Source organism: Acinonyx jubatus, chromosome A1 (genome assembly GCF_027475565.1).
Source record: "Acinonyx jubatus isolate Ajub_Pintada_27869175 chromosome A1, VMU_Ajub_asm_v1.0, whole genome shotgun sequence".
NCBI lineage: Eukaryota > Metazoa > Chordata > Mammalia > Carnivora > Felidae > Acinonyx > Acinonyx jubatus.
In genome coordinates, this window is record NC_069380.1 from 85,269,306 (window position 1) to 85,282,256 (window position 12,951).

The 12,951-nt window shown below is 34.0% G+C and overlaps 1 protein-coding gene across 1 annotated transcript; it reads left to right on the plus strand.

Annotated features, from left to right (window-relative positions):
* Positions 1 to 7,241: 7,241 nt before the first annotated feature.
* Positions 7,242 to 8,452, plus strand: LOC106988436 (olfactory receptor 14A16-like). Its single transcript, XM_015086883.3, has one exon. The coding sequence runs from the start codon at positions 7,508 to 7,510 to the stop codon at positions 8,450 to 8,452; it is 945 nt and encodes a 314-aa protein (XP_014942369.3). The 5' UTR covers positions 7,242 to 7,507.
* Positions 8,453 to 12,951: the final 4,499 nt, after the last annotated feature.

Genomic DNA, 12,951 nt, shown 5'->3' on the forward strand with positions numbered 1-12,951 from the left:
TCAGGTAGCCCTCACAGAAGAGTGAACAATCTCCCCTCAGGTGTCCTAAGCTTCTGTCAGAACTTGCTTTCACCCTGTGTCCGAGCCATCTCTCTGCCTGGTGGCACAGTATTGCTGTGTTTTATCTCAGGTGTGTGGATGAATTTCAAAGCTCCAGGGATCTGGTGTGGTGCAGACCTGTGCTCACCCTCTGCGTCTCTTTGTGTTGTGGCTGATGATGGTTTGTCCTAGAAAAGCAGTCACAAGACCATGTGGGATTTGGAGTTTATGGTAAAGCCCAGTCAAAAGCTGGCTACCAGGTTGGCTGCCTTCATCAGGTGCCTCTGTTGCTAAGCTAATTAAATGCAGCCACCCAATGGAACCCACTTACTCTTTTGTTCCCTGTGAAGTAATGCAGCCTCTCCTCAGTGCACTTCAAGTAGAGGAACTGTTTCTCCCTGTGCAACCCAGAGGAAACAAAGGCCACCTTGTCCACTCTTGGGCCTCTGCCCTCCTTTCCCAAAGGAGCACTGCTAAGCCCAACTGTCATGACCCCAGAAATGGTGGGACATCTAAAACTTCAGAGTTTGAGCACCACTGCTTATAAAAACTGTGACAGGCCCTTTCCTTTCCACAGGCAATGGTTTTAGTGAAGAGTTTCTCTTGTGCAATCCCTGTACACTATTTTCACTTTCTCTTTCTTACTCCTCTTTCTGTGATCAGGACTCCTTCCTCTGTAGCACGTGCAATTACTTTCTCCTCCAAATCAACTCTCTGTATCTCCTACCTTCTACAATGTGACCATTTTTTTTTCTTCCTCTACATATGCAGTTTGTTCTCAGTCTGATTTCTTGAATTTTCAAAATGATTTGATATCTATCTGGCTGTGTTTGAAAAATGAAGCAAGCATAGGGTCACCTTACTTTTCCACAGGCTTAATTCCTCTCCAATAGCCATGTCTTTACATTGGATATTCAAGTTAGAAGGTGCTAAATTCTGTGAATGCTTGTGTCCACAATCTGATTTTTTTCTGAAATAGGACATGTGTATTTGTCATTTCCTTCCAAGTCCAAAATAGTTGCATAATATTTTTTTTTCCTTTATTTCTAGAATCAGGAATCAGATATCATGATTTACATTCTTGTACTGTCTGATGTTCACTACCTAAAAACAATTGTCTCCTATGTTTTATTTATAGCCTGACTTTTTTGGGGATAGATAGTCTGGCTTTAAGGTACTATTTACATAGACACAACTAGATGTGAAAGTTATTATATTATTTTATGATGTAACAATGTTTTTTTGGTTTTTTTTTGGTTTTTTTTTTTTTTTTTTTTTGTATTGGAAAATGAATCATGCACCTGAAATTAAGGAAAACACAATTTTGAATAAAATAATAGATTTGAAACAGCCATATCTCTCTCCTTCTGTCTCCCAAACTATTAGATGATAGGGAAGTTGAGAAATGTTTCCTCAGAAAGAATACAATAGTGGAGAAGAAATTGAATATGAAATATTGTGGATTAGTTACTTTGTGTAAGAAGAGAGTTTGTTCAAAATAGAGATAAGACAATAGATCTGTTATCCACTTTGAAAGTTTACAAATTACTCCAACTCCTGGAGGCAGGAGTTTAATGTAGAGTATGCAGAATTTGAAACAGAGATTAGAGTTGGATATATCAGGTATTGCAGAAATGGTAGTGGGGAAAAATGGATACATAAATAGATAGGTATTGAATAGAGACATTAACTATTTTGAAGACATTAATTAACTTTAAGATATTTTACAGAATTCATGTGACCAGTCTTCCACTAAGCTCAATATTCTGTGATTTTTACTTCTGGAGAAAAACCCACCTTAAAATGGATATTTATGACCTGTCAAAATTTCTACTTCTTTCTCAATGAAGCTCAGCTGTACAGCAAATTCAGCCCATAAACCCAACATTTCATAAACTCCCTCACTCTTAATTATAAAATCAGAGATCATCAGGTGAGTGTGAAAATTCTAATTTTAAAGATAGAAAATAAGATATCAGTAATATCAATAGAGAATAGAAACCAAGAAAAAAAAAAGAAGTATTGCAGAAATATTGAAGGAAATATTGAAACCAAGAATAAAATTTCTCATAAAAAAGGAAAATTCTTCTATAGAGAACTATATAAATATTATTAATATCTGAATGTAAAATACAGAAAAACATTGACATGGTAAAGATGTAAGGATAGTTTAGGAGACTTCCATGAAGAGTTAAATGAGAAACAGAAAAAATAAAGGTTAGAGAGACAGCATTAAAAATAATAGCAATTAAGGAAGTCAAAATAATAAATTTCCTGAGAGAGGAAAGAAAAGAAAAACAAAAAGAAAAGTATCAAAAATTTTTAAAAAGGGAAGATAATTCATTAAAAGAATAAAATGAGTTTAAGAATGAAAGACTCCATTTTATTCTCAGAACAAGGATCTGTAAACAGAAACTTTACAACATGGTAAAATACTGTGAAATTCATGAGCACAAGAAACAAAGAGACTCCCTCAAGATCATTCAGCAAGAGAATAAACAAATATGCATAAATGTGAGGAAAAAGCATAGGAATTCCCTGAGCTTGCATAGGTGGGTTAACAAGACATAAGAAAAATAAAAAGCCACAGGATGAATGCATCCAAGATTATTAGGCAAATAAGATTAGGTAAACCGGTCAAAGGCCCCCAGTATAGGAATAGGAAATCTCAGGATGAAATTATCCAAAATGATATAAACAAGATTAGGTATTCAGGGTGGAAATGCCTCCCAACTTACTACAATAGCAAAAAGCTGCTTTCACAGGAAGAAAGGACCAAAATAGGTAAACAGATAAACAGGGCTATAGACCTCTGTAGGGCGAAGTTGCCTGGAGCAGAACTAATTAGCAAAAGAAAGGTGCCTTGTTGACCCTGAGGTACCAGGCTCTTTCTTGTCCCCAGGCAAGTTTAGGTAAAGGGAGGTGGTGCCTCATATCTGCTGTAAAAAACCTTCCACCCAGCACCAGGATTTTGTTTCCTGTTGGCCCAATCCCCTAACACTGCATATCTTCAAAAGCCCCTTTCCCTCATGCCCATGAGTGAATGTTTATGATTTCATTGTCTTTGCTCACATCCATCACACTTGTAAATCTTCTGATCCTAATAAAAACAGAGCAAGGACCCTTAGTCAGGGCTTTTGTCTCCTCTCAGACGTTAGTCTCTCTCACACTTTAATCCTGAATCCACTCTCTTGTTGGGCAACAGAGAACTCCAGACAGTCTATGGCACATAAACATAAAATTATTGTGAGTTTGAGTGCATAGGTCATCAATATAGATAAGGAGGAGGGAAGACAGAGAAACAACCTCAAATCCTAAAAAGTCAAATTTAAAGTATTTACAACATCAAATTAACAATATTTATGGGAGTAGAATCCTTGAATATCTAGAAAATATGTTACTTTGTTGTCTCTTTTTGGCTGTCTAATGTACAATACAATTTTTCTGGTCATAGTATTTTAGGTTTAAATTTACTATCTCAAAAATATCACTCAAAAATAATATCATTATCTGAAAAAATCTCTTAAGCACATGAGATTAGGGTTTATAAAACAAAAATAGACTAAGGTTTTGTTAAAGGAGAACTTTAGGTATCACTATAAAAATATATTCATGAACAAAATACCTCTCTCACCTCTCCTACATGCTTTTTTTTTTTTTCCCCAACATTTATTTATTTTTGGGACAGAGAGAGACAGAGCATGAACGGGGGAGGGGCAGAGAGAGGGAGACACAGAATCGGAAGCAGGCTCCAGGCTCTGAGCCATCAGCCCAGAGCCTGACGCGGGGTCCAACTCACGGACCACAAGATCGTGACCTGGACACTTAACCGGCTGCGCCACCCAGGCGCCCCAGCCTACATGCTTTTTCTAAGTCATCATGAACCCTCATTAGGAATAGAGACATAGCATTCATTTTTTATTTCCAGTTAGTTTCTCCACAGCCTGCACTTGTCAGAGACTGATCAGTTTTAAATATAAGTTGATCATTTACTTTCTCTACTCAAAGTCATCTGTGGTTTCTTCTCATTCAGAGTAAAATTAACAACTTTACATGAACTGCAGTGTCTGCTGGCCTTGCAGCTATTTCTTTTTATTTTTTCATTTTTTTATATATAATTAAATCCTCATCTAGTTTATTGTTGCCTGGTTCCCTGAAGTTGCACTAGACTCTGAAGCCCCCATGTCACAACCTCACCATGTGCTTTTCTTGGACCCATTTTAGTCCTATTCTCTCTGGGACTACACTCTTTTTTGTTCTGTGTGCATCCCACTTCCTTTCCAATGTTTCTGTTTCCTGGTGAAAAACAGTGAAGTTAGAGCTCACTTTTGAACTTTGAATCACTGCATTGGTTTTACTGAAGTAGTGCCAAAAACTGGTTGTGATCCATAGGCAACACTCAATATATCATGACTAAAACATTAGATGCTAAAGTTAATTACAATCCTATCCATAGATGTGTAAACAACCAAAAAAAAAAAAAAATGCACACACACACACACACACACACACACAATCTACTGATTTTACTAATTATTCAGTGAGATTTATTATTGGCTGGTGGCAATTAAGCAACTCAAGTCGAGAAAAACATAACATTATTTTCCCTTTGGAATAGGGCAGCTCGATAAATTAAGGTCTTGGACAATTCAAGTACACAAGAGACTAGTAAGAGAGGTAAAATTGCCAAGTTCTTTAAGTCCCACATTTCTTCCTATTGACATAACGATAAAGCTTGTTATGGAAATCATATGACTTTTCAGAGGATCAATGCATGTAATCATCTGTATTGAAATGAGATTTTATATCCTCTGCCCTTGTGATGGTAATAGTTAAAAATACAACTGGAACTTTCATATACCAGGTTTGGAGGTATACTATTAAATGATTTATTTGGAAGAAAAAAAAAGCATTTAAGCTTAAAATGTTTTAGATATAATAATTTATTTTGGATATGAGAAAAATAGGAGTTAAAAATACTAATTTTACAAATAATGAAAACCAAGAAAATGTAAAGGTATGGTCTTATTCTGCTGCACAGATTGTTTGATTTAAAAATGCCAGGTTTCTGTAGTCAGATTCACTGGGAGAAATATATACATACGCAAATACACACACACACACACACACACACACACACACACATATATATTATATATATATATATATATATATATTACTCAATTTAAGAGACTCCACTTTTTATGATTTTTAATACTTCTGTCATATTATATTTTGAATTAGAGCATATATGACAATTGCCAGCTGTATAACAATATAGCTGACAATTGCCAGCTGTATAACTGTAACACACTAAGCTTAAATTGTATTAAATATTAAATTAAATCATAATTAATAAGAATAGGTAATGAAGAAAGAAACTCAAGGTGAAACTAAAAAAAAAAAAGCACTAAGTGTTGAAAGTGGAATGCTATATTTTTTAGTCCCCCAAATATTAATCACATGTATAAGTTAGAATCCTCAAGAACTCTGTATTTAAAGTTTATATATTTTTGAGAGAAGGAAAGAGAGAAAGAAACAGAGAGAGAGAACAGGAAAGGGGCAGAGAGAGAGGGAGACAGAGAATCTCAAACAGGCTCCACACTGTCAGCACAGAGCCTGACATGAGGCTTGAACTCACAAACTGTGAGATCATGACCTGAACCAAAGTTGGACGCTTAACAGACTAAGCCACCCAGGCACCCCTTCAAGAGCTCTTTAAGCTAATATTTCCCAATCATTTTATATCTATCACATTAGAGATGACAAGCATATATAGAAATCATTCTATTTGTAGTTCTGAACTTGAGTTTTTCTTCCTCCATCACTTGAGCTGTTAATAGTATTATAAGATGAAGAATTTATAGTATTTCTACAGGGACAGTAGTACATGTATATAAAATTTAATTATTAAAAACATATTTTAAATCATTCAGAATATTTTTACGTCTTGGACTAAAATATATTGTAAAATTTATTGCATTGTTATCTTTAAAGTTTCTGCAATTATATTTTTTAATATATTAAAATTTTTATATTACTATTTCCCCAATTCCAGCAACCACTATTTACTTAGGATCATTCCATTGTCCATCACAATAGAGAGAGGTTGATCACATATGTGGGATAATTAAAATAAGAAGAAGGTGTGGGAAAGAATATTGTGTAGTGCATCTTTATAGTTCCCTAAATTTGCATGAAGGCTGATTAATAAAATGTGTACAAACAGAAGACACCAAATGTCACTGTAAATCAAATTGACAACCACACTCATGAGACTAAAACTATTTGGATTTATCTCTTACAGTGTGTGGTCTGTTCTTCTCTGCCAGAGATTTGCATTAATTTTATGGGAAGAAAACAAGACAAGGAAGGGATTGGACAGGAGGTGGACTTGAAAACTGTTATAGTTTGCAAGTACAAACATTTTAGTATTAGATGTGTAAATATGATGAAAAAGGAAAAAAAAAGTTTGTGAGGAAAATATTTTTTTCCCTAATGATATAGTGGGAGAAATCAGATGACAGTGTGAATAATGAATTAATTGGTGATGAGGAGGTCAATAATCTTAGCTAAAACAATGTAGGATTTTTGATGACTAAATCAGGACATGTATCCTATGAAAGTATGCACATAAAACCATGTAATTTTATGGTAAATATTTTGAGTTTTGTGCATGAGAACAAAGTTAGATTGATTTCTATTTAATCTCTCTATTAAACATTGTATTTATTTATTTATTTTGATGTTTATTTGTGTTTAAGTGTGAGAGAGTGTGAGCAGGGGAGGGGCAGAGAGAGAAGGAGACACAGAATCTGAAGCAGGCTCCAGGCTCTGAGATGTCACCACAGGGCCTGATGCAGGGCTCAAACCCATGGACCATGAGATCATGACCTGAGCCAAAGTCAGAGGCTCAACAGATTGAGCCACCCAGGTACCCTACTATTAAACATTTTAAGTGTAAGGACATCTCTAAATTAAGCAGACAGTAAGTAGGTTAAAGATTTCATAGGATAGATTGCAGGTCTGTAATCATTTTCTTTCTAAGAATTGTTTACTATTGCACTCCTTGAAGGTATGCTGAAATAGCTTTTGTTAGTCATAGGATAATCATGATATAGGGACGATGTGACTAAGACACAATTTAATAGTTGTTGGTTTGTCACTTTGAATTTACTGAGAGATGTGGGAAGGATACATGCTTTTCATGTTTTGATAAGAACTGTTGAAAATTTCAATGCTTCAACAATTTTCATAAGACATTTGTTGAAACACATTTACAAGAACTGAAAATAAAGTGGTTCAAAAAAATAATATTACTCAAGTAATTATTGGTAATTGATATAATGTGTAGGAGTTAGATTTCTCTGGTAAATAGTTTGTATGATTGCCATTGTAGAAACCTATTTTATGTTCAATATTGAAAAGTTGACAATGATATTTTATTTCTCTATTTTTTATACAGATTATGCCTCCAATAGTGACAAATCTCACAGTTGTGACAGAATTTATCCTCATGGGATTTTCTACCAATGAAAATATACACATTTTGCAGTTAGTGCTCTTCTTTTTGATTTATTTCTGTGCTCTGATGGGGAATGTCCTCATTATTGTGGTCACAACTTTGGACCAGAATCTCCACACCCCCATGTACTACTTCTTGAATAATTTATCCTTTTGGGATCTCTGCCTAATTTCAATCACTATTCCCAAATCCATTGCCAACTCTTTGTCTCACAATAACTCCATCTCATTCATTGGCTGTGTTACCCAGGCCTTTCTGGTAGTTTTTTCAGCAACCACAGAACTGCATCTCCTGACAGCAATGTGCTTTGACCACTATGCTGCCATATGCCATCCCCTGCACTATGAAATTATCATGAACAAAGACGTGTGTGTTCACTTGACAGTAGCATCTTGGCTGGGTGGGGGTTTGATTGCTTTGATGCACACAGTTGGTACCTTCTCCTTATCCTACTGTGGATCTAACATAGTCCATCAGTTCTTTTGTGACATCCCCCAATTATTGGCTATATCTTGCTCAGAAAATTTAACAAGAGAAATTGTACCTATTATCATTAGTGTGGTTTTGGACATCTGTTGTTTTATTTACATCATCATTTCCTATGTGAACATCTTTTCCACTGTCAAGAAGATTCCATCAACAGAAGGTCAGTCAAAAGCCTACTGCACTTGCCTTCCACATCTGGTGGTAGTTATATTATTTCTCTTCACTGGCATCTTTGCTTATCTGAAGCCAACTTCAGGGATTCCTTCTATTTCTGACCTTTTAATTTCTATGTTCTACACTATGGTGCCCCCAACCGTTAATCCTATTATATACAGTCTAAGAAATAATGTCATGAAAATGTCATTGGGGAGGTTGCTAAAAATAATATTCACCAAAAATTAAAAATTATTCCCTCTTTTTTTAATGTTCAATAATACTTATGATCTACAATTTTACACACATTATTTCTTAGTATTTTTGCCTCAAATTTTTCTAGAGCACTTTTAGGATTAAAAACATTAAAAGAAAGTACAGAAAATTTCCATATAACCACTGCATAGACTTCCACAGTAACAATATAATTCACTAGGATCATAATTTTGTGTTTGTTTGTATTATTTATTTATTTATTTATTATTTATTTACTTATTATTTATTTATTTATTTATAATTTTAAATTTTTTTTTAAACAAAGACATACCTACATTGAAACCTCATGATTATCCAAAGCCTACAGTTTACATTAGGGATTCTCTTAGTGCTTTACATCTATGGTTTAGACAAATACATAATTAAATATATTCATCACTGTAATGTAACATAGAGCATTTCACTACTCAAAAACTCCTCTGTGCTCTACCCATGATTTTCCCCTTAGATTACCCCAGGTATCCACTGATCTTTTTACTATCTGCATATTCTTGGCTTTCCCAGAATGTCACATAGTAGGAATCATACAATATGCAATCTGTTCAGATTGGCTACTCTAATTTAGTTACTATGCATTTAAGTTTCCTCCATGTGATTTTGTAGCTAAATAACTCATTTCCTTTTATTGCTGTGTAATATCTCATTGTTTTCCTGTACCGCAATTATTTATCCACTCACCTACTACAGGACATCTTGGTTTCCTCCAGATTTTAGCAACTAACAATAAAGCTACTATAACCCTCCTTGTGCAGTTTTATTTGTGTACATAAATTTCCTTTGGATAAATACAAAGGAGCATGATTGTGAGATTATATGGTAAAATTATATTGCTTTTTTAAAATTTTAATTCTAGTATACTTGACATAACATGCTATATTAGTTTCAGATGTACAATATAGTGACTCAACAATTCCATGCATAGCTCAGCACTTAATGCAAGTGCCTGCCTTAATCTACATCACCTATTTCACCCATCATCCCACCTACCTCCCCTCTGGTAGCCATCAGTTTGTGCTTATAGTTAATAATATGTTGCTTTGTTTTTCTCTTTTTTTTCTCTTTGCTCAATTTTTGGTTTCTTAAGTTTCACATAGTAGTGAAATCATATGGTATTTGTCTTTCTCAGACTGACTTATTTCACTTGGCATCATACACTTTTTCTTAATTCATATCTTTACAAAAGGAAAGATTTCATACTTTTTGTGGTGGAATATTATTATATGTACACACACACACACACACACACACCACTTCTTTATCCATTGATCTATTGATAAACATGTGGGCTGCTTCCATAACTTGGCTATTGTAAATAACACTACAATATGCATAGGGTTGTATATATCTCTTTGAATTGTGTTTTTTGTATTTTTAGGGTAAATATTCCAACATTGAAATTACTGAATTATAGGGTAGTTCTGTTTTTAACTTTTTGAGGAATGGCCATACTATTTTCTGCAGTGGCTACCCCAGTTTACCACCAACAAAGCAAGATGCTTTCTTTCTCTCCACATCCTCACTAATGCTTGTTTCTGTTTCTGTTTTGTTTTCTTTTGTTTTGCCATTCTGACAGGTGTGAGATGATATCTCATTATACTTTTGATATGCATTTCCCTGATGATGGGTGATGTTGAGCATCTTTTTATGTGTCTATTGGCTATCTCAAAGTCATCAGGGTTAACAGAAAGGGATGTCTGTTCATGTCACCTGTCCATCTTTAATTGGATTATTTTTTTTCTTGGAGTTGTGTTAGATTGTGTGTATATATGTGTTTGTGTGTGTATGTGTGTGTGTGTATATATATATGTATATATATATATAGGTTACTAACCCTTTATCAGTTATGTTATGTACAAATATCTTCTATTCCTTAGGTTGCCTTTAGCTTTATTGTCTCCTTCACTGTTCAGAATTTAATGGTGTCCCAATAGTTTATTTCTGCTTTTATTTCCCTTGCCTCCAGAGACATACCTAGAAAAATTTTGCTATGGCAGATGTAAGAGACATTATTGTCTGTGTTCTTTTCTAGGATTTTTATGCACTAAGGTTTCATATTTAGGTTTTTAATGAATTTTGAGTTTATATTTTTGTATATGGTGTAAGAAAGTGGTCCAGTTTCATTCTTTTGAACGAAGCTGTCTAGTTTTACCAGACCCTTTGTTCAAGAGACTATCTTTATTTTCCCATTGAATATCCATTTCTCCTTTGGCAATGAGTAATTGACCATATAATTGTGAGTTTATTTCTAATGTTCTATTTTGTCTATTGATATGTCTATTTTTGTACCATTATCATACTGTTTTTATTACTACAACTTTGTAATATAATTTGAAGACTAAAATCGTCACCTCCACTTTGCTTTTCTTTTTCAAGATTATTTTGGCTATTCAAAGTCTTTTGTGGTTTTATATAAATTTTAGAATTGTTTGTTCTAGTTTAGTGAAAAAATGCTCTTGTTATTTTGATAAGGATTCCATTAAATATATAGATTGCTTTGGGTAGTATGGACCCTTTGTATGGACAATATTTATTCTTTAAATCTATAAGCCTGTATTATCTTTCCATTTCTTCGTGTCATCTTTAATTTAATTAATAGTCTTTTCTAGTTTTCAGAGTATTCAAAGTATAAATCTTTCATGAAGTTTATTTCTAGGTATGCTATTGTTTTTGGTACGGATATAAGTGGCATTGTTGTCTTAATTTCTCTGTTGCTTCATTATTGATGTATAGAAATGCAACATATTTCTTTGCATTGATTTTGTATGCTATGAAGTTACTGAATCCACTTATCAACTTTAGTAGATTTTTGGTGAAGACTTCAGCGTTTTCTATATATAGTATCATGTCATCTACAAATAGTGAGTTTTACATCTTCCTTACCAATCCAGATTGCTTTTATTCCTTTTTGCTGTCTGATTGCTGTGGCTAGGACTTCCAGTACTGTGTTGAGTAAAAGTGGGAGAGTGGACATCCTTGTCTTATTCCTGACATAAGTGAAAAGTTTTCCATGTTCCCAATTGAGCATGATGCTCACTTCATGTTTTTCATAGATAGCCTTTTTTTGTGTTGAGGTATATAACCTCTCTCCCTACTTTGTTGAGGGTTTTTGTCATTAATGGGTATTGTGCTTTGTCAAATGCTTTTGCTGCATCTATTGAGATGATCACACAGTTCTTATCCTTTCTTTTATTAATGTAGTGTATCATGTTGACTGATTTGCAAATATTGAACCACGTTTGCAACCCAAGAACAAGTCCCATTTGATCGCGATGAATTCTTCTTTTAACACATAGTTGGACTCAGTTTGCTAGTATTGTATTGAAAATATTTGCATTCATGTTCTTCAGGGATATTATCTGATAACTGTCTTTTTAGTGGTATACTTATCTCGTTTTCCTATGAGGAAAATGCTGGCCTCATAGAATGAATTTAGAAGTTTTCCTACTTGGGACACCTGAGTGGCTCAGGTTAAGTGTTGGACTTCAGCTCAGGTCATGATTTCATGGTTTGTCAGTTCAAGCCCTGTGTTGGGCTCTGTGGTGACAGCCTGGTGACAGCCTGCTTTGGATTCTGTGTTTCTTTTTTCCCCTTCCCCACTCATTCTCTCTCTTTCTCTCTCTCTCTCTCTCTCAAATAAATAAACATTAAAAAATTAAAAAGAGGTTTTTCTCTTTTTTTTTGTCATTTTGGTCTAGTTTGAGAATAATAGGTATTAACTCTTCTTTAAATATTTTGTAGACTTCACCTTGAAGCCACCTGGCCCTTGATTTTTGTTTTTTGAACGATTTTTGATTACTGATTCAATAATTTTGCTGGCAATCAATCTGTTGAGTTTTCTGCTTACTCTTGTTTCAGTTTTGGTTGTTTATACGTTTCTACTAACATCCATTTCTTACAGGTTGTTCAATTTGTTGGCATATATTTTTTTTTATAATTTTCTCTTATAATTGTTTGTATTTCCGTGTCATCGATTGCTTTTTCTCCTCTCTTATTTATGATTTTATTCATTTGAGTCCTTCCTCTTTTTTTTTTTTGGAGAAGTTTGGCTACAAGTTTACCAATTTTATTAATTTTCAAAAAAACAGCTCCTGGTTTCACTGGTACGTTTGTTTGTTTGTTTGTTTTTTAGTTTCTATATCCCTGATTTTTGCTCTAAACTTTTTATTATTTCATCCTTTCTGCTGGCTTTGGCTTAATTTGTTATTCTTTTTGTAGCTTCTTTTGGTGTAAGGTGAGTTTGTTTATTTGAGATTTTTCTTGCTTTTAAGATAGGCCTGTACTGCTATATGCTATTGTCTTATTACCACTCTGCTGCATCCCAAATGTTTTTGACTGTTGTGTTTTCATTTTAATTTGTTTCCATGTATTTTTAACTTTTTTTTTTACTTCTGATTTATCTGTTCATTGTTTAGTGGTATGTTGTTTAATCTCCATGAAAAGATGCTCAACATCTCTTATCATCAGTTGAATGT